This window comes from Electrona antarctica, assembly GCF_951216825.1.
Source record: "Electrona antarctica genome assembly, chromosome: 10".
Classification (NCBI taxonomy): Eukaryota; Metazoa; Chordata; class Actinopteri; order Myctophiformes; family Myctophidae; genus Electrona; species Electrona antarctica.
In genome coordinates, this window is record NC_136791.1 from 10,617,396 (window position 1) to 10,640,345 (window position 22,950).

At 42.1% G+C, this 22,950-nt stretch overlaps 1 protein-coding gene across 4 annotated transcripts in view; it reads right to left on the minus strand.

The window, feature by feature from the left end:
- The window catches only part of ltbp1 (latent transforming growth factor beta binding protein 1), a 123,128-nt gene that overhangs the window by 51,078 nt on the left and 49,100 nt on the right, over positions 1-22,950 (minus strand). For 3 of the 4 annotated variants that reach the window (XM_079512394.1, XM_079512395.1, XM_079512392.1), the window contains 9 exons: positions 19,437-19,607; positions 16,904-16,926; positions 16,063-16,165; positions 15,544-15,630; positions 11,363-11,488; positions 9,361-9,486; positions 7,031-7,156; positions 4,437-4,556; positions 2,251-2,370 (listed from right to left, as the gene is read on the minus strand). In XM_079512394.1, the coding sequence (XP_079368520.1) occupies positions 2,251-2,370; positions 4,437-4,556; positions 7,031-7,156; positions 9,361-9,486; positions 11,363-11,488; positions 15,544-15,630; positions 16,063-16,165; positions 16,904-16,926; positions 19,437-19,607 (1,002 nt within the window). The remainder of the gene's footprint in view (positions 1-2,250; positions 2,371-4,436; positions 4,557-7,030; positions 7,157-9,360; positions 9,487-11,362; positions 11,489-15,543; positions 15,631-16,062; positions 16,166-16,903; positions 16,927-19,436; positions 19,608-22,950) is intronic. The other variant, XM_079512393.1, reaches the window with a different exon arrangement.

Sequence of the window (22,950 nt, forward strand, 5' to 3'; positions counted from 1 at the left end):
CACTTTTCCTGGTGTCATTAAGTATATTAAAGTATACTATCATTACATTTATAGTGCATTAACAATACATATCAAGTACTAAATAAATATATAGAGTATTTTGCAATTATGCTTAAAATATACTATCAATGTATTGCAAATATACTTGTATTTGTTTCAAGTATACTATCAATGTATTACACATATACGAGTATGTAATAAATTAATTTGAAGTATACTTTTAATAGTTTGAAGTAGTAATGTAATAATAACGCATTTAAACTCACTACAAGTACACAGACAATTAATTTAAAATATACTATTATTACAATTAAAGTATGTTTGTGTTGTAACATTATTATTACATTGCTAGTACACTTGAAACTATTGAAAGTATACTTCAAATTAATTTATATTATACTCCAAGTATATTTTGAGCATAATTACTATACTACTATTACTATATATATTTATTTAGTACAAATGAGTATATTAAATATACTTCTGAAAAGTATAAATTTGCATATATTCTTAAAAAAAGAATATGCCAAAAATTGTCATATTGTAAAGGCTTGAGGTATAGTTGCGGCCTGCAAGAGCCATGACAACTCTTTGTTGGCGCAACCATCAACAACAAACCCAATCCAACAGATACTACACATACAGTATGAGAGAGACTGGCCAAATTAACAGACATTTACAGTCATGGTTTTACTAAACAAATACATAAAACAACATAAATCACCAAAAAACACTAACAAAACACTAAACACAATGACCCATAAAATAACGCAACCCAATATGCATTCTAATATTCAAATAACACCACAAATAAGAACAATAACAGACCTTGGAACCCCAGTGCATGCTGGGAAATGGACTTCCTCTAGCCACCAATATATTTTAATACACTCAAAATATAATAATTTAAAATATATTTTAAAGGAAAGGTACTTAAGTTGAACAAAAGATAAACATTATTTGAATACACTTTTAAAAAATACATTTGATATTTTTGTTTAGTACACTTAAACAAATGACAAATTAATTTATGTTGACATTTAATGTGCTTTATATAAATATATTTTGAATTTACTTAATAACAATACATTACAAATATAATGTAAGAAATATATTTCTAATAGCATCCAGGAATATTCATGAATAGTATACTTAAAATAAAGTAGACTAAAGTAAACTTTAAGTGTAATGCTTTTTCTGTATACTTTGTCAGCATTATACTATAAATGCACTGATGAAAAATGTACTTTTATGAAGTATAATTAAGTGAAACTTCAATACATTGGGCATTAACATACTTACAAAAATGTATACTTGAACATATTTTGATTGTATTTGTGAAAAGTATACTTTTTATATGCATATTATAGTATATCTTAAGATAAGTGCATATTGAGGATACTTTCCTAGGAGTATACTGTATAAGAACTTAAAATACAATAGTTTAAAATATATTTAAAATTAAATGTACTTAAGTTCAACAAAAACTTAACATTATCAGAATACATTTTTGAAAAGTACATTTAATTGAATTAGAATTATGTTGACATTCAATGTACTTTCTAGAAATATATATTGAATGCACTCTGATTATATTTATAAAACAATGTATTGGAAAAAAAATGTACTGTTAGCATGCTTTGACAAAAGTACCAATATACTTTTAGTACAAAAGTATACCTTCAGTATAATAAACGTACTAAAAGTATATTTTTAATATATTAAAATACATTACTTTTTCACCTGGGGTAATATTTGGAATTATTTGTAGGCAGGGCTCCCAATACTGTAGCTTTACTGTGGAAAAAGGGGCATTAAGGTTGCTCTGAAAAAGACAGAAGGTGTCTGCATTTGGTAAGAGGATCTGAGTGGCATAAAACATACTTTGGTGGAAAGCTGGCAAAAAAAAGAACTGAGTGAAAATCAAGTACCTTGGATGGGAGGAACATTAATTATGTCACTTACACAAACACTGCTCAACTAAATGAGTGATTATGAGGTGGCGACTTAGTTTTACGACACTAGCTTTTTGCAGCCATTATGTTGTTTATATTTATGGCATATTCCTGAAGTTTGTAACCGGCAGAGTACCAGAGAGGGTGACTCTAAATGAGTATAAGTCACAGAAATGACTCAATTTGGCCAAATGCCCAAGACACTTCCCATAGTCAAGGACACACGCTGTTAGTTTTTAGAGTCTGTGGTGAAAATCACATCAAAACTAGAGCGTCTGCATAGAAACATTATTACCTTGGCAGAATTCTCCTTCGAGGAGCTGGAAACCTTCATTACATGAACAGGCAAAGGAGCCTTCGTAGTTGGTGCATTTTCCATTTGTGCACGTGTGTGGGTCCAGGCATTCGTCAATATCTGGGCGGATTCAAAGAGGAAGGCAGCAATTAAGAATTTAGGAACGTTTTGGGTGGTGCTTTTTGTCAAACATTCGAGACAAGATATTGGCACGACAATAATGGCTGACAACAAGTGCACTATTCATAAGACACTTGAGCAAGATGTGCAGTTACACCGGCTTTTGTCTCTCTCGCTCTCTCTCTCTCTCTCATTCACACACACAATGTCAGGGGGTTTGGCAGTATCACTCAAACATCTGTGAGTTGGGTTATTGCTTCTATAAAAGCTGATGTGGACTCCGTCGCCTCACCTAATTATTTCCTCTTGCCACCACCACCACCATCCAGAGCCACCCCGCTGCGGTTTGGCTTGGCTAGCATGGTGTGCGAATACTCAGAGGGTGACAGCTACCCGTTGGGATACGGCGCAAGCTACTCCTTCAAAGGGGGGGATGGACGCACCTGTGGTTTTCTGGTGGAAATGCTCCACTTCCAGGAAAGTGTGCGCCTGTACGGTGGCTTTTCTGGAAACTTTCATTGGTTTCATAGCTTGATTAGCGGGATTTTATATACTGCATCTGTTTCCTGAGCTGCTGTCTGTATATATAGATGGCTGACGTTACGTACGATGGGTTTGGGTCATTATCTTGCTATTCCAAGAATGGAGGATTCAATATGGAGTTGTGGTTTTTCCGAGGAAAAAGATAAAGCACCCAGAGAGACTCCAGGGAAAGAGCACAGCACAGTAATGCCGTTCGTGACACGGTCGACAGAAATGACTGACGCCCTTTTGTGAGTGGTAAATAAATGGTGCATTTATATATCGCCTTTATCCAAGGCGCTTTACATAGATTGTGCATTACATTCACCCATTCATACACCGATTGCGGCGGAAGCCATGCAAGGTACCAACCAGCACATCGGGAGCAATTTGGGGTTCAGGGTCTTGCCCAAGGACACTTCGACATGTAGACAGGAGGAGCCGGGATTCGAACCGCCGACCCATGGATCATTGGACGACCTGCTCTACCTCCTGAGCCACAGTCGCCGTAACGTGAGTTACCGTGAAGCTTCAAGCAGGACCGTCAGTGAAAAATGGTAATACTGCCATCATTGTAATTCTAGTGTAGTGATCAGTGCAAAGGAAATATCCCCACATCCACTTCGTTCAGATGCAGGTGCGTTGGACAGTGACAACTGAAGCAAACATGAACAAAAATCCCGCACACTGCTCTTGCTCAACGGCATCAGCTTTTATTCAAACTGACAGGCGTTTGTGTCCCTCTGGGCCGTCATCCAGACTGTCTTACTTAGTGTAGTGATCAGAACATACACCGTCCCACCTGGCGGCCTTGAGAACCTGACGAAAGAGACGGTTGCTTCATCATTGGCCAAATGAAAAGGGAAAACCCAGGAAAAACCCACCACAACCCGATTTTGAATATCACCACTGCATCGGCTGGTACCCACACGTGACACGTGTCCACCACTACAACCGGGACCCAGGAGACGGCGTCGAAGGAGAAGATCTACCATGCTGGCAATCAATGGACCCCTGCTGAGCCACCTATACGCACTGGGGTCGGACTGCTTCAAATGGCTTATGAAGAAGTGCGGCCTGGCAGACAGCACAGCCTGCCTGAGCAGACTGCCGACCACATGACATAATCAACACCTGTCTCCTCACTCTGCACAGACCACATTCAGAGGAGGGCCTTTTCCTACTAGTGGGGCCGGAGACGAGGACGCGTGGCTGCATTACACTTCAGTTGGACAGCTGATGACGATACGCGAAAGAAGAAGACCACTTTATCAATGCTGCATGTGCATGCCATATCCAGGCATATATTTGTACAATCTCCACCAAAATGAGCAAAAGGCGATCCAATTTTCGCCGCCGGCCTAGCGATGGCCATGTGGTTATGCTCAGAACTGGGGGAACATTATGCTTAGGGCATCCAAATGGCCAGCAGCGGCCCTGAAAATCTCTGAGTAAAATGAAGACCGAAGGTGTTGCTGTGCAGTGACTGAGTGTGCAGGTTTAATGGCCTCAAACTAGAGGCCATGACCTCATACAGTACCTACCTAAACACTGGCCCCCCTTTGCCTGGAGTCCCTGAGGGCAGGTGCCACAGTCATAACCTCCCTGTCGGTTGAAACAGATACCAGACGGACACACTGACTTGTTGGCACACTCATCAATATCTGGAAAGAGAAGAAAGAAAGAAAAAAAATATTTTGTTTTTTTCCCCCACTCTGGGGACCAAAAACACAACCTGGGAAAATAATCTGAGATAAATGCTGGAGGCAGACGGCAGGCAGACTTTTCACTTTACTCGCCTAGCAACCGGTGGCGATCAAACGTAATCAATAAAAAAACCCACAAAATCTTGTCTTTCTCATCTTTGATTGATTGATTGATTGATTGATTGAATACTTTATTGGCAGAAATGTAATCAGTACAGGGTACAGTCAAATAGAAATGTAATCGGTACAGGGTACAGTCAAACACACGTCCAAAGGGATCACCGAAAAAAGTCCTTGCGGTCTTGTTTCCATTCAGGTCCTGGGTATTCAACTCATAATTATGAAATATAACAACAAAATTCAAATTATCATAAAAGGTCAAAATAAAAAAATATATGTACAGGTTGGAGAACAAAGAAGGGGGTTAAGGAGGTGGGGGTAGTCACTAGACTAAGGGAGGGGGGGGCAATCATTAGTGTGGTTGCCCTAAAGGGCAACCAGACTATTGTAATTGTAACACTTTATTTTCGCTAGAGTAACCCTAAACTTTGTAGTACTACTCCTCCTACAGTTTTGATTGTACGCACTTGAGCCATATGTCAAAATGGTGTGCTTGCTCATTGCTAAGAGAAATATTGTATAGTTTAATTGATATTAATTTATTCGTGCATTACATTTCCCCATTGACATGAATGGGAAAATGCGAAAACTCACGTTCAAGTATTTTTTCCTCGGAGACCGTAAGCGATATAGTTACAAAACTTGGAGGGTAAATTCTAAATACTTACTAAAATTAATTCATGTATAATTATATCGGTCGGCCTCATGGTGGCGCTATAACAGCCCACTTTACGTTTTGGCTTATAACTCTTAAACCGTAGGTCGTAAAATCTAAATTAAAGGTGGATTTTCAGGCCTGTTTTAAAGGACGCCAGGGATTAGCATTTTTTGAGGGAGGGAGTCAGCTGGGCATGCCACACTTGGGTGACAAAATGGGTTGCAAAAAGATGGGTCATGGGCCCCAGGCTGAGAAGTAGTCGAATTAGTTTGTTTTGGGAGGTTTGTAGCTTGGTTTTTAGTGACATATAGAGATGTTTCAGAGCCAAGAGGTGCAAACATAGTCAAAGGAGGGCTGAATTAGGGCTCCGGCTAGAGTCTTGAGAGCACTTTTGTTGAGAAACGAGATTCTGCCCAGAAATCTTGTTATTTGGTTCACTTTTTTGATAACCATTGTCATGCTTTCACCTTTGGCACCCAGAGCCGTGGCAAAACAAGGCAGAACTTGTTTCTACTGTCACCAATTTGTGACATGGTTAAAAGCCTTTGTACTCATACACTACATTACATAGCCTCTTTAGGGACTGAATGAACCCATTATGATGTAGTACTGAACCGTAAGTGCCTGGGTGGCTGGGCCGAAGGACTACAGTACACACATTCAGACAGAGGATGCAATCATCCTTTAAACAACTTCCATCTTCATTCTAAGTGTTAACTTTTAAGTCCTCTACAAAGAATTGGCTGATTAAGCAGCTGGACCAAATTATAACCACAATATATTTGAGCTGTAGCAGGTTTTAGTTTTAGTTGTTTTAGTTGTCTTTGACACAGCTTGGGAAAGTGTCTGTATTGGGAACATGTGTTTTTAACAGACTTTATTGTTTTTAATGAATACTGACTGAAACACTCACAGTTTACACACACGCACGCACAAACATGCGCACACACACACACACACACACACACACACACACACACACACACACACACACACACACACACACACACACACACACGCACGCACGCACGCACGCACGCACGCACGCACGCACGCACGCACGCACGCACGCACGCACTTACACTCAAAACGACCACAATGGAAAAAAAGCTCTCACCCTTTACTGTGCTTTATCCTTTGAACAGAACTGAACAACAGCATTCCCAGTTCCCACACATTTTTAACAATGAATTTTCAACACTTTTCCAGAGTATTTCACTCTATTTCTAGGCCTATAGCAATCATATGGTGCAATAATGAGGCTTGTACACGTGTGTGCTATCAATGCACCAAGACAGACTCGAGCGAAGGTGTGTCACTTGACAAAAGCAGATCTACAAGCTAACAACATATCACGGTGCAACGTGTTGTTAGCTTGTACTATTCTTTTTGTCACATGATGTCCTGTGGCCGCAGCTCGTGCAACTCAGCACTAAATGTTGTGTTATGTTACATATTTCACGCAATGTTATACAAAAACAATGTATCAAAACATTGGATTGATTCCAAACTTTTTGTAGGCCTGGAAAACTGTTTTTCTAATTCCCAAGGATTTCATGACTGATGGAAACCCTGGAACAAATGTTGTTCATGCATATGCATTTTGTCAATAAAGATGCCAACCAACCAACCAACGTGTCCATAACTGCTGTACCTTCACAAGCTCCAGTGGAGGTCATCCTGAAGCCACTCTGACAGCCACGACAGGAGAACGAGCCAATGGTGTTGAAGCACGTCTCTTCCTCTGGACACCTGCGAGCGGCCTGGCACTCGTCTATATCTGCAGAGGTGGGACACCGGGTGACAGTTAAAACGGGTGCTATGACAACGTATATCATTAGGTTCCCAAGTTACATCGTTCACAAGTAGGCCGGTGGCCGACTGCGACGGGCACGTACAGGTCTAGTATTATAATAATGCCTGATGATCATGTTTTAGGGTGGAAAAAAATCGTGGCACTCCATCTTTAAGGAGAGGAGTAGAGGATAGAAAATAGGGAAAGATGAAAGGCGCACGCACACACACACACACACACACACACACACACACACACACACACACACACACACACACACACACACACACACACACACACACACACACACACACACACACACACACACACACACACACACACACACACACACACACACACACACACACACACACACACACACGTGTGCAGACTGTGCACATGTGTGCATGCGGGTATAGTGTATGTGTACAATACATGCGTGTGTGCACGTTTGTGCGCACATAAGTGTTTGCCGTGCCTGTCCAGGCAATAAATCACATTTGGAAACTTTTCCATTTTCGCAAAATGTGAGATTCTTAATTTGGTGAACATAATGACCATCTGCAGCTCCACCAAGGAAAACAAGCGCCCGCTTGGATCTCATTTGAATAATACCTGATTAGCACATCGGCTTCTCAGACATGAAGATGTACTCTAGCTGAAGTAACTGACAATCACTGATGTGAAGTCAATGCTTTATTTTAACAAAACAACCAGATGACACCATCTGAGATAGAGGCATCCGTCGGCACACCAGATGTGTAGGACAGTTGGCACCCCTAAATATTTTACTAAAAGTTAACACTAAGAATGAAGATGGAAGTTAACACTTAGAATGAAGATGGAAGTTGTTTATCTTAACAATCTTAATATTAAGCCTTCAACCATTCTTCAGCGTGCGATGAATAGTGGAGAGTGGAGACAGTAGATCTACAAGCTCAACGTGTTGTATGAGCTTATAGATCTATTTTCACAATTATTTTTTGAGCGGTGCTAGCTGCTCTAACACGTGGCTTTGTGTGTGCCCCCCGAGACGTCATGTAGCAGCCAAGTCTATGATGGACTTTTCAACTAAGACGTAGTGGGTGCCACAGTACACTATAGTGGCAGTCAAAGTCTATGGACTTTTTAAACTATACATCTATACAACGACCCATCATGATAATAGGGGTCGCTCACTTCACACAAGTGTGATTTTTCTCCCCCCATATGTTCAAAACATTTTCCTATAAATGTCCTATAATGACATGGACAATATAGGGACACCGAATCGAAATGGTTACGTCGTATCAGTCAAGATCAGAAGTCAGAAAAGGCATGCCTGGAAAGTTTTAACAGTTGACTTTTCACCGCAAAGCAACGACTCTCCTTGAATGTTCTATAAAATATCTGTGATATAAATATTTCCCTCTGTGCCTGTTTTTGTACTAATCTCAATGATAAATAACCTACTCAGATATCTACAGAGATTATAAATCCCACCAAAAAAACAAAAAACAAAACAAAAACAGCCATAAATGATGTCTTCATATTTCATTCTCCAATGCCGATGAGGAGAGTTTCATGCAGTTATGGGGAAATAATCATCAGGCCTATATTTGTCCTCATAGATCCTTATTCAGTATCGTTTGGGTGGGTGGGGCGACCTCCGTCAGGATGCCAGGAAACCACTTAATCACAGAGTAACTTGTGTATATCCCAGACAGGCCCAGAAGGTGGACGGTGCAGACGTTGGTCCCTTCTGTCCAAAGACGTCAGTACCGTATGTCTGACGTGGACTTAGACCTTTTAGCCACTTAACCCATTTAGGCCTGACGTCAATTTAAAATAACGTTCGCTCTGAAATAATATATATTCAAAGATTTGTGCCACATTTTTACGATAAAAATAAAAATAGCAGACCTACAAGCTCGTAGCGCGCCACCGAGTGGCGTGCTATGAGCTTGTAGATCTGCTATTTTTCAATAGCTAAAGTATAACATAATGCTTAGTTAAAACACCAAAAGGGGTTCCCGCCCAAAATGGGTTAAACCCGGGAAAGCATCTGTGTGTGTGTGTGTGTGTGTGTGTGTGTGTGTGTGTGTGTGTGTGTGTGTGTGTGTGTGTGTGTGTGTGTGCGCGTGTCTGTGTGTGTGTGTGCGTGCACATGCTTGTGTGTGTGTATGTGGTGTGCGTGCTGGAGTGTTTACCAACACAGCTGGTGCCCTCCTCGTCCCCCATGAACCCCCGCTGGCACACACAGCGGAAGCTGCCGGCCGTGTTCCTACAGCGGCCCCGGAAACACAGCGACGGGCTCTCCGAACACTCGTCAACATCTGGACGGACACACACACACACATACACACACACACACGCAATTGGAAAGGACAAAAATGCTTCAGGGATGTGTGTGTGTGTGTGTGTGTGTGTGTGTGTGTGTGTGTGTGTGTGTGTGTGTGTGTGTGTGTGTGTGTGTGTGTGTGTGTGTGCGTGCGTGCATGCATGCGTGTGTATATGTGTGTGACTTAACCACCCTTACAGCGCTAGCATTTATTGACAAATTATGATATAATTCACGCCAGCATTTTTCCCAGTTCAGCTCCTATTTTGAAAAGCCACATTTCCAGACTTCCGGAATTGATCATAAACTAGGAAGTTAGACGATGCGTGGTCAGGTCTTGTGTACCAAACGGAGCTAAGCCAGTGCTGTGGAATGCTTCACAAAAATATAAAATGGCACATGTATTCAGTCACTCATTGTCACGTATCTTATTAAAGAAAGAGTGCCACAATTTTTGTATTGTTCCAGTTTTCCATGTGTCTATGAGGTGACAGTACTTCATTAGACACCCTGGAGTCGTTTTTATGTGCAATGGTGTATTAACTTTGTATTTAGGGTTTCTTCCTGGAGGCTGAACCCTTGACAAAAAATAATCGTGACACTCCATCTTTAATGTATTTCTGATATTCATGACATTTGAAAATTACGACATTTATTGCTTTGACTACACAATACAATGTGCTGAAATGCTGAAAATGTTTGAGGAAATGGATATTGACAACTTATTTTAATATCATGCCGGGGAATCCAATCGAGCTTGATCCAATTTTAGGGACGTTATTATTGATCTAAACTCGATCTGGACACAGCAAGGTTTCCGCAAATCAAATCATGGTTTTGTAATTGGTACTGTAGCAGTTTCACTGTGTGTGTGTGTGTGTGTGTGTGTGTGTGTGCGTGCGTGCGTGCGTGCGTGCGTGCGTGCGTGCGTGCGTGCGTGCGTGCGTGCGTGAATAGTGCTCAGTATGCAATGTGACGCACAGTGTTCAAATCCGTGTGCTGTGTTGATTTTTTAGAGCATGTTTATTTTAATGATCAATCAATGGCTAGGATCAATGGAACTAACATACTATACCCTATGAGGTTTTAAAATATTAATGTTATATTATCAGTAAAACGCCCTGAGGGCGAGAAGCGACTGAATAACTTTGGGGCGGGCCCGTCTAGAGTTTGAATGGACAGGTATCAGTCAAAAGGGAGACATCGAAGAGGAAGGACGGGTGGGTCAGAATGTCAGAACAGGTCAGCTCCATATATGGAGATGGAGGTATGATGTCACAAGGCGTGAACATATATGGAGGTGTGATGTCACGAAGCATGACATCCCACCTCATATATGGTCACAAGCGTGACCATATGAGCCAAGGACCACCATTTGATGAGATTTAGCCTCTCGGACCACAGATTTAGAATATTTTGTTTGTCTTTTGGATAAGATTTTGTCCACAATTCCATGCTGTATTGATGTTGGTACCATAGGCGAGATAATAGGCAAACATTGAACAAAATAACACTTCTTCTACATTCTCCAATTGTGTAGACTTCTTGAAAATTAAGTAATGCAGATTTTTAACAATAATGTAACTCTTGAGAGCTTAAAATGAAACCAAATGGACCCGTAACTTGGTTTCATTTTCCACTCTCAAGAGTTAAAGATTCATAAGGGTCCATTTGGTTACCAACTCTCCATCATTTAGCTGGGGACCACCTGGAACCCCCTCAAGGACCACTGGTTGTCCCTGGACGACTGGTTGAAAACCACTGATGTAGATACATTTTGCACTCTCACAGAGTTAAACCAACAGCAGGACTGTGTGGATCGAACGGATCAAGTCGAGCTCAAGGAATGAAGTGGACTCTCTCCTCCTCACCTACACAGGTGTTGTGGCTGTCGTCCAGTCGGTGTCCCTCGTTACAGTGACAGGTGTAGCCCTCAGCCGTGTTGTAACAAACCCCTCGGCCACAGATGTGAGGGTTGATCTGACACTCATCCACCTCTAGCCGAGAGAGAGAGAGAGAGAGGCGGAGGAGAGAGAGGGGGGGAGAGAGAGAGGTAGGAAGCAAGAGAGAGAAAGAGGGACAGAGAGAGGCAATTTGAGAAAAAGCTATGGGTGGATTGGTGATAATCTCTCCTTTAGATGAACCTCCTCTAATCGTTGCTTCTGGGGTCGCTGGAACACAAATCATCATCATCATACTATAATCATACTATAATTCTGACAATGTCTGAATGTCTGAATGTGTGTGTGTCTGTCAGAAACACCGTCGTATCTCCTCACTGCCTGCACCAATCACTCCCACTTTTCACACAGGCATTGACCATAATAATATGGAGGTCTTAACGAAGCCCTTTTTTCGATTTTACACATTAATGATTAATAATGAATTTATTAGTGAATTAAAAATGCGAAAACGCGCAGTACCCCCTGCGGCCACAAGGGGGGGGGGGGGGGGCAATATCTCACAACGGGTAAGGGCTAGTACATATCATTTTGGGGGTCCTTGACATGAAAAAGTTTGATAACCACTAATACAGCAACATACGTTTTTTCTGAAAACTGAGTTCTAGCATGCAGTTTGTTGGGCATTTCCTCCACACATGCCAACAACAGGTCACTCAAGTAACTGTGTTAATGAATAACAGATGTGAGTGGCATGAACAAATAACCCCTATACTGTACTCATTTCTGGTTTATATATGGCTTGTCCTTCTTTGCCCAAACGTGACGGCCTCATGAAAACCGTACACTCCTTTCAGCAAAAGACAGGCACACAGCGGCGCCGGCTACCGTATGTCCTCCCCGTGACAAAACCGTGCGTACGTTCAGATTAATTTATCAGCCGTGTTTTGACAGAGGTCAGCTCCTGGGGAAACTGTTCCTGTACCACAGACAGGCTCCAAGATGTCTATATAAATGCACATAAAAAAATTATGTGCAGGAAGTTCTCTTTTTCCATTAAAGTTTGGGAGAGCTCAAGTCTATCACGACAGCCCGAAGGGGAAGGTTGAGCCATTTTAAAAACCTGGCGGCTCCGTGCGCCGTTAAGCCAACACTGATAGATTGGCGAGGGCCGAGCTGGAGCACATGGCATTGTGTCAAGAAGACATTATGAATATATTACTTAAGAATTACTGCGCGAGTGGAAAATGGCAGTCAAAATGTCAGCAGACTCGAGAGCATATTAACAATACATTACTGTATGTCTCCCTCAAGTATTTCTTTGTTGGTGATTCGACCTTCCCGCCACTTTAGAGAAAAACAGCATGCAGAGATGTTTTCTTTTTTTTTTTTTATTAAAAAATATGACATATCATGTCATATTTCTATAATATGGTAATAAGGTTAACGGTTCCCTTCTTTCCTAATAAAGGACAGAAGACAATAGGAACTCTTGCTTCAACAGCTGAAAATACAGTTGTGGAAAGCGGTTGGATGTGGTAACCACATAAAAACAGCCACAGTCAAACAAACAGCATTGCATGGTTGTCATCCTTCCATTTAATCATCAAGATTATTTATTACGGTATTCAAAGTTGTTTAATAAAATTCTCCAAGTTGTTTATGTTCTTGAAGAATAAAGACCACTATAAACAAGACACTCATGCAATTAAAAATGGAGAGCAGGAATGAATGAATGAATGAATGAATGAATGAATGCAAGAATGCAAGAATGAATGAATGAATGACAGTGGCCTTGTGGTTAGAGTGTCTGCCCTGAAACTGGGAGGTCGGGGTTCGATCCCCGGCCGGGTCATACTAAAGACTGTAAAAATGGGACCCAATGCCTCCCTGCTTGGCACTCAGCATCAAAGGGTTGGATTGGGGGGTCAAATCTACTAATCAAATGATTCCCGAGCGCGGCACGGCTGCAGCTCACCGCTCCTTGGCTGCGGCTCAATGCTCCAAGAGATGGGTCAAATGCGGAGAACAAATTTCACTGCGGTAATGTGTGTGACAAATCGTATGACTTTGAATGAATGAATGAATGAATGAATGAAGGGTGTTTCCATAAAATCACAGCTTGTTCTACTGTGTGATTCTGGAGCAGTGGTACTGTATAGTCCAATGGATGCAAATGACTTCAAATTAAACGTGTTTGCTTTTGTAATTGGTATCATTACATTGAGGCGGATGGAGACGGAATTTTCACTTCTGGTTCATTTCCGGTTGTATCGGTATCCTAGCAACCATTCATACGATTCATCCATACTGAAAACATGGTACTGACCGCAGGGACAGATTAACCCCCACAAGGGCCCCAGGGCCGGTCATTTTCTGTGGGCCCCTATAGCACGCGTGCGTGCAAACTTTTTGTGTTTTTTTGTGTTTTTATCCTCTTTTTGACCTAAATTTAACAAAATCAACAGCCAATGAAGGGCCTCAAACCCAGTACCGCGCGGTCCAATTTCCCCGAAGGGCCCCTGAGAGCCAAGGGCCCCTGGGCCACGGCCCCACCGGCCCAATGGCTATTTTGTCCCTGACTGACCGTGAAAAACTCACAAACACACTAAGCGATGGCTATGCGCCTGACACAAGATTCAAAACCACTGCAATTGAGAAGGTACTTAACCTATTCAAAGACGTCGTTTTAATACAATCAGGCTATTGTTTGAGTTTCACAAAAGAGGCCATTTAAAAAGGAAAACGGACAATAATTAGCAAGCACGGAGGCACGTTGGAGACGCCACAGTGCTATTGTGTGGCAAGGGTGACCGGGGTGATTAAAAAAAGAGAGAGATGGAGAGAGGCAATTATGCAGCTTCATTTAGAGAGTGTCTGTCATCAGCTGGACTCATAACATTTCTGCGGCCTTTTAATGCGGTGTCAGTTTTCCACACCAGCAGGACTATGACGAGGGAACACACTGATACATGCCACGCACGTGCATGTGCAGTGCACTGCACACACACACAGTACATAGAGGGGCAATCAAACAAATACTGTACATTCATGCACAAGACAGAGGTTGGGGGTTTGGAAAGCATCAAAATAGCTCTGGTAGATTTTCTTTTTAGTGGTCCATGCCAACATGCACCCTCTCTTCCTTCTTGACAATCCTTGTTGACAATCCCCCCCCCCCCCTCTCTCTCTAAGGTCCCCCAGATTCTTTGCTCAGAGTACCAGAATAAAAACCGGTGGGTGTCAGTAGAAGAGATTGCTTAGCAATAACATCAAGCAGTTGCCCACCCTGTATGTACACCCATAATGATGATGACGTACATATGACCATCTACAGTGTAGATTAGACATAGTGTAGATTGTAAACTATACGAATGTGGGCCTACAGCAAGCTGCAAGATGGCTTAAAGGCAATATAGGATTGCCAAATATAGCAAAACATTCCCACAATGAGAGGGAAAGAGAAAGCGCAAAGGGAGAGAGAGAGAGAGAGAGAGAGAGAGAGAGAGAGAGAGAGAAGAGAGAGAAGCCCCAAGGACAAAGCCAGGAGGTGGGAGGCACAGAAACTGGCATGCTGCCTTGTCTGTGTAAGTGACTCTTATCACTCTATTTATACACCTGACCTGTCAGGAATGTAAAGGCAGGGTTAAATACAAATGAAAGACAGTTAATGGGCGAGTGACAGAGATGAGTGCGGGTATTTATGAATCTAGAATATGCCCGCCTGTTCCGCATGTGTCAGTTCATTCATGCTTTGTACGAGACAAGTCTTCTCTCTTTGTGTGTGTGTGTGTGTGTGTGTGTGTGTGTGTGTGTGTGTGTGTGTGTGTGTGTGTGTGTGTGTGTGTGCGCTCGCGCGCGCCGTGCGTTAGTTTGAGTGCCACGTACAAGGATGGTTACACAGTTCTATTATCAACTTTTCAGCAGTGCATTCACCTGTTCACAAATATGTGTAATCAAATGTCAGTGATGAATTGAATAACACAAAACAGGATAGACAAGGCGAGGAAGAGAGAAGAGAAGACAAGACAAGACAAGATAAGCGAACCGAAGAGAAGAGAAGAGAAGAGAAGAGAAGAGAAGAGAAGAGAAGAGAAGAGAAGAGAAGAGAAGAGAAGAGAAGAGAAGAGAAGAGAAGAGAGGTATCTAACCTGCTGACTGTGTGGGGGCGATGTCTTGGCCTGCATTAGATGGAAGGATCTCCACTGGTGCGGGTGGTGAGGCTCTTTCAAAAACCTCTGTGAAACAGAGCAACAGAGAGAGAGAGAGAGAGTTGAAGAGATGCAATACATCCATATATACATCCATTAATTTATTATGTCTTAAGCCAATACATTTTCTCAAACACTAGAAACATGATAGGTGGTCATTATAATGAATCCACAGATGGAAAGTCCAAAATAGCTATTTGCTGTTATATAGAAGAACTCGTTTTGGTAAATGCAAAAACAAGATACAAAACAAAAAAAAGGGACACAGTAACTATGTACAGTAATGAATGAACCAAAATTAAACAGCCATGAACAAAAACATAATAATAATAATGGTACCACTAATAAAAAGAAGAAGGGAAAAAAAAAAAAGGACTGCAAAAGCAAAAAAAAACAACAACAATCTTTCAAGAAACACAAGGAGATAAAGAGAAGAGAGGAGGGGATTGAGATGGACACCTGGGAAGGCTTCCTCCATTCTGACAGTAGACACACCAGGAGAGAGCTGGGGCTGGATAGGTTCAAATACAGGCCTATCACTAACCACAGGAACTACCAGCTCCTTCAATGACAAGAGACAAACAATATGGCCATCAAGGACAAAGGGGGCTGTTTGAAAAAACGTGTGCCATGTGTAAGTATAGCTGTGAGCTTTTGGCTTTGCGGCACGGCACAGCTTGCGCTCTGATAAGCCCGAGTTATTAGACCGACCTGCACGTGGATGTCGCGCACCGAAAATAGACGATTTACAAGCTCTACGGAACGTCACGTTGCACCGTGTTGTGAGCTTGTTAGTCGGCTCTATCTGGTGTGCGACACCCGTGCACAACTCAGTATGAATCAGGCGATACTGCCACGCGTTACAGACAGTGCAACAGTAAGCAAAGTAGCATTTGGCTTGCATAGCAACTGAGTGCAAAGTTAAAACGGAGCAGGGACGGAAAGCAAAAAAAAGGGCAAATGGTTCTGCATAGAATTTAAATCTCTTTGTTCAGTTTGGGATCGCCACACAGCGTCCAAAAGACGTGTGCGCTCATTTACTGTAGTACTCATCATTATATTTAATAAGAGGTTGCGTCAAACACAAAGAAAGAACAATTACTCAGTAGCAATTTGCAAATAGTAAAAAACTGTGTTTTATGAGATTGGCAGCCCATGTCTTGACCGGCTCAAAGTCATGCAGCGGTGTTGCTGCCTTCATGCAGATGCGATGCCATGACTCCTGAAGGCCGCCTGGAGAGACACCATAAGGAGCATCTCTGTGCATGCAAGCTGCCTTTACTGTGGGAAAACAACCTACCTGATCAGGCGCAGCTGTAGCTACTGACCACCGGGAAAAACAAAAAGTGAAATGAAACCAAATTTTATATATAAACATGGCTTGATATAAAATGACAAAAAGCGTGAGAACATTTGAACACATCATTCGCACGTATTGCTGGCACATTAACCCATTTTTACCTGAGTTCAAAAACATTCACTTTGAAAGAATATATATTCAAAGATTTGTGCCACATTTTCACGATTTTTCAAAAATAGCAGACCTACAAGCTCGTAGCGTGCCACTCGGTGGCGCGCTATGAGCTTGTAGATCTGCTATTTTTGAATAGCTAAAATATAACATAATGTTTAAAACACCAAAAGGGGTTCCCGCCCAAAATGGGTTAAGAGCACATTTGCATTTGGTGTAATTTATTAACTGTCGGAAAACGTTAACATAAAAAGCAGGCGAATATTCTCAGCAAATAAGTTTGTATGTTACCTTGTAGAGATCATAAACCTTAACCCAGACCACAGGGTAGGGTTAAAGTCTGAGGATATAAAAAAGCCTTCCTCTCATCCTCCCAGCCCACCGGGGCTCTCTCAGCTCTGCTGTGCCAAGATGCCAACATGTCAGGGTGCCAGGCGCCACATTAGCCTCTCGTGGCATCCAAAGAATAATCTACACAGGTTTGGGCAGTGGCTTTCTGTCAGATTGTTTTTCGAGGCCTGTCCGCCGCGCTCGGGATCCTCGGCTCTCCTGCGCTCCAGAGAAGCTTAGCGGCAATTTGGACTCTGTCTGCCTTTGGCCCACGTGCTGCCAAGTCTCTCTTTCCCTCAGCGGCTGCCAAGCATGTCCTGAATAATATCTGAGAGAGTGAAGGTTCTTTTTCTCTTTCTCTATACCATTGGTTCTCAAACAAGAACCCCCAGTTTGGTATGACCGGTAAGGGTCCATTTGGTTCCATTTATATACACTAAAAAATCAACAGCTGCCGCCTACAGCCTGCATTTTTTGTTTGTTTGATAGCTGTTGGGGGTGGAATGTGATAGAATGTGATTAATCTTATGTAAGCCAGACATTTGAGGATCTCCGCCTACCCATACAACTGGGAAATCTAGATTCAATGCTGTGGAAACCAACCCTGATGCTATGTCAATATGAAGGACCAACTTGAAAAGCTTTGCATTTTTGTATGTATATTATTGTAGGCTATAGGGTGCTGCGTTGCTGCTTGCCTATGGGGCCTGGCTCTTTAGCCGACTGGTAATGTATGTGCCTTTCGGATACATAGGTTCTGGGTTCGCCTCCCGGCCGAGGCTACATTGGTGGCAGCAGTGTGAATAGGTTCCTCCGTTTGTTCCTCTGCCTTACAGACCTAATGCAGCGTAGTCGACAGCACGTTACTCTGTTTGTTCCTCTGCCTTACAGACCTAATGCAGCGTAGTCGACAGCACGTTACTCTGTTTGTTCCTCTGCCTTACAGACCTAATGCAGCGTAGTCGACAGCACGTTACTCTGTTTGTTCCTCTGCCTTACAGACCTAATGCAGCGTAGTCGACAGCACGTTACTTGTTCCTCTGCCTTACAGACCTAATGCAGCGTAGTCGACAGCACGTTACTTGTTCCTCTGCCTTACAGACCTAATGCAGCGTAGTCGACAGCACGTTACTCTGTTTGTTCCTCTGCCTTACAGACCTAATGCAGCGTAGTCGACAGCACGTTACTCTGTTTGTTCCTCTGCCTTACAGACCTAATGCAGTGTAGTCGACAGCACGTTACTTGCCTGGTTGTGTGGAGCAGAGCAGAGGTCCCCCAGTCAGTGTCAGTTGAGCCTATAGCTCCTGACTGTCACGTGTGGATGAGCTTCCAGGTAGGGTGGACGACTGTAGGCTATAGGGTGCTGCGTTGCTGCTTGCTATCGGGCATGGCTCTTTAGCCGACAGTTAGCATATGCGCCTTTCGGATACATAGGTCTCGGGTTCGCCTCCCGGGTCGATGACGTCACATTGTAGGCTCTACAGAGCCGAACTGACTTTTATTCGGCTCTAAAATAGGAGTATGAATCACGCCTAAGACTGGGAAAGTATCCGTGTCATTTTAGACTTTAGCGTATTGGCTATTCAAAACTAGCAGATGTACAAGCTCGAAGTGCCGTGCTGCGAGCTTGTACATCTACTGTATTATTTGTAATGTTATTTTTAATGTTATTTTTGCCCTAGAGGGCAAAAATAACATTAAATTCCACCATTTTATGCAGGGAATACGTAAAATATATACACAGTATATATCTTATTATAAAGCAATAAACCTTTTCCCCTCTGTGGTTTCAGCAGTTGATCTGAAGTTGTAGACGGGCATTACATCATCATTACCATTGTGTGCAGACACAGAGGAACGATATTTAGCACTTTTCCCAAATTCAAGCTGTTTATTTAGCATTTTTAGGACACTTCAGTGTGAGTCTACGGCTGCGGTTTGGGCAGAGTTTCAGCGTTTGTCAGAAAGTACATTATTTCAAGTACGTTACATAATAAAAACATCTTGGCTGTATTGCGTGTCATTAAGTCACCTGGTATAACCACCTCCGGGTTCCCAAACGCCTCCACGGGTTTCTCTGGCGTGGGCAGAGGCTGAGGAGCGGCCGTTATCACTGGGTAGGTGATGATTGGTTTGTTGATGATGGGTGGCTTAGGCAGGACAGTGTAGCCCATCCCTCCTGGACAGATCTCTTTGAACTTAGCTACATGATAATAAAGAAAACACATTACATTATACACATTCTGACTAGAAATATTTAACCTCTTAACCCATTTAGACCCGAGTTAAAAACATTCACTTTGAAAGAATATATATTCAAAGATTTGCGCCACATTTTTACGATTTTTCAAAAATAGCAGACCTACAAGCTCGTAGCGCGCCACTCGGTGGCGCGCTATGAGCTTGTAGATCTGCTATTTTTCAATAGCTAAATTATAACATAATGTATGTAACACCAAAAGGGGTTCCCGCCCAGAATGGGTTAAAAGAAAAGTATAGTATAGTCTCTATTAAGACATTAATCCTTATTTAAAGCAGCACTGTGTATTTTGGGGTATCAGTGCACACAATTAATTAACATGGCAGCCGACATCTTTGACTTCATTACCAAGGCTCTCTGCAAGCATGAAAGCGAGGACGGGCTGTGTTTGGCCAGTCTTTGCTTTGGCTGGCAGTTCTGCCTTGGCAAATGCCAGGATGACACTCATTGTCTCTCCTATACATAGTAATACAGTCAAGCCCCTGGCAGGGACCCTTTGAGTCTATATATTTATGGAAGGTTGATTGTTATTGCTTAAACATGTATTTATAATTTTTGGGACATAATAGGCTATATATATACTGTAGTTGTTAAAAAGTTACATTGTGCTTCTTCAAGCCAAACTGAAGCCCTTCATCGTACGATGAATATCGAAAATAGTCGATCTAACAGTACAAGCTCATAATGCATGGCGATGCGGATATTTATGCAATTTTTCAAAAACGTTAAAATTGTCCCCAAACCTATAATGACACGCTCCAAAATAGAGTCTCCATGGTGAAAGCGATTAAATAAGAACAACATTTTCAAGATCTGTGTGGAATGAATCCCCTGGAGGTGAATGACACAGTAACCAGAGTATACTGGGTTATTTTAGTCTTAGAACATTGTGAAGAATAGCCTATTTGGTGCAAAATCCGATTAAAATTATGCGTTGTGCAGCCGAGCTTCAACACAATTTGAAAAGCTGCAATTTTTCCTTTGCAGGTCTTATCTCAGCATGACAAGACCATGTCACAGTGAATTCCTTGACGGGGCCGACATCAGCCACTGGTCTCGTCTTTAAGACCATGTCACAGTGAATTCCTTGACGGGGCTGACATCAGCCACTGGTCTCGTCTTTAAGACCATGTCACAGTGAATTCCTTGACAGGGCTGACATCAGCCACTGGTCTCGTCTTTAAGACCATGTCACAGTGAATTCCTTGACGGGGCTGACATCAGCCACTGGTCTCGTCTTTAGGACCATGTCACAGTGAATTCCTTGACAGGGCTGACATCAGCCACTGGTCTCGTCTTTAAGACCATGTCACAGTGAATTCCTTGACAGGGCTGACATCAGCCACTGGTCTCGTCTTTAGGACCATGTCACAGTGAATTCCTTGACAGGGCTGACATCAGCCACTGGTCTCGTCTTTAAGACCATGTCACAGTGGATTCCTTGACGGGGCTGACATCAGCCACTGGTCTCGTCTTTAAGACCATGTCACAGTGAGTTCCTTGACAGGGCTGACATCAGCCACTGGTCTCGTCTTTGTAAACTACTGCAGCGCTTTATAAAAAGGACCTGACAAGATTACGCAAGGAGGAAGAACATCAAGACTCTTAATTTAACCCATTTTGACCTGAGATCACATTCTAAAAATGTCTTCTACATCCTGACAGTTTTCTGAAAAAGCTATGTTTCTACGACAGTCGTTCTTCGATTTTTCAAAAATAGCAGACCTACAAGCTCATAGCGCGCCACTCGGTGGCGCGCTATGAGCTTGTAGATCTGCTATTTTTCAATAGCTAAAGCATATCATAATGCTAACACCAAAATGGTTTCCCGCCCAGAATGGGTTTTAAGGAGAAATAAACACTGCACAAACTGTGGCTTCAAAGTCATCATAATTCAATGGAACACACTTTTACAGTTATCTAGATGAGCTCTGTCAATCTTCACGGACAAAAGCACTTTCTGCACGATAAAATAAACAGTCAGGTAATTTGGCAGTGGCACCAATGGCAATAAAATAATACACTGTAGTAGATGCATAATAAGAAAGTACAAAAACTGGCACAAACATTTGTAATAAACCAACTTTGTAATGCAGCGGCCCATCATATCAACGTTAGACATAATCCACTAATCTGTCTGTTACAGTTTGCCACTGGGGTATACAATACATATGTCTCTCATTTACTTTTATAACACTGCTGAATCTTGCCCACTAGGCAAGAGAAAAAGGGCAGCAACAGACAGTATGCTGAAGCCAAGCACACACTGGGCAACCGAAGAAGAACTGGCAACCCCCAGGAATTATAGAAAGGTGTTGTTAATCAGTGTTGTTTTCGTCGACTAAAACTAAGACGAAAAATGTTCGTCGACTACATTTTTCCACTGAAGAAAACTAAATGGAAACTAAATGAAAACTGTGCTATGATGACTAAAACTAAGACTAAATATACTGACAATTTCGTCAACAAATAAAAACTAGACTAAAATGTTAGGAAGGGACTAGTGGACATGAGATCCAATATAAGTCATTTTACACTTGGTTGCATGCTGAAAATAGCAGATCTACAGATCTTGTAGATCGGCTTGTAGATCGGCTATTTTCAGCAAGTGTAAAAACAGTCCTTACGACGGCATCAATGCCCACCAAGATACATTTTAGTCGACTAAATCAACTGTAGATTTAGTCGACTAAAATCTCATGGCATTTAGTCGACTAAAACTAGACACTAACACATTCCAGGTGACTAAAATGTGACTAAAACTAAAATCAAAATTTGCTGCCAAAAACAACACTGTTGTTAATCAACTTGACCTTTTGCTTTACAATAATTTATCTCCTGACTAGTGCTCATTTAGACCGACCAACTGACTGTACTGTACCATGCTAGCATCTCCAAGGTAGCCGGGTACAAGGGGCATGTGGTATCCCTGTTGATCACACAACCAGTGTTTCTAATTTCTAACTCTCATCAAGCCACAGAGGAACGTTATAACAGAGTACAGACTATCCAGGCACAGGCAGAGACAAGGTGTGTGCTGGTGCCAACCCTGAATTGCCTTGCGTAATGGAATTCTTGGCTTGGTTTCATTTATGAAACACAGGTATTTTCCAATGTAATTGTAAGTGTGGAGAAACAGCAAACAACAGCCTGTTTGTATTGTGTAATGTCTTACCGTGGGGCACACAGATAATGCTGTATCAAAATAAGCAAATAAATAAGGTAGTAATGATAGTACATCTAAAGGACGGGTAGTAAAAACTGTAAATGACCATAATGCATTTTT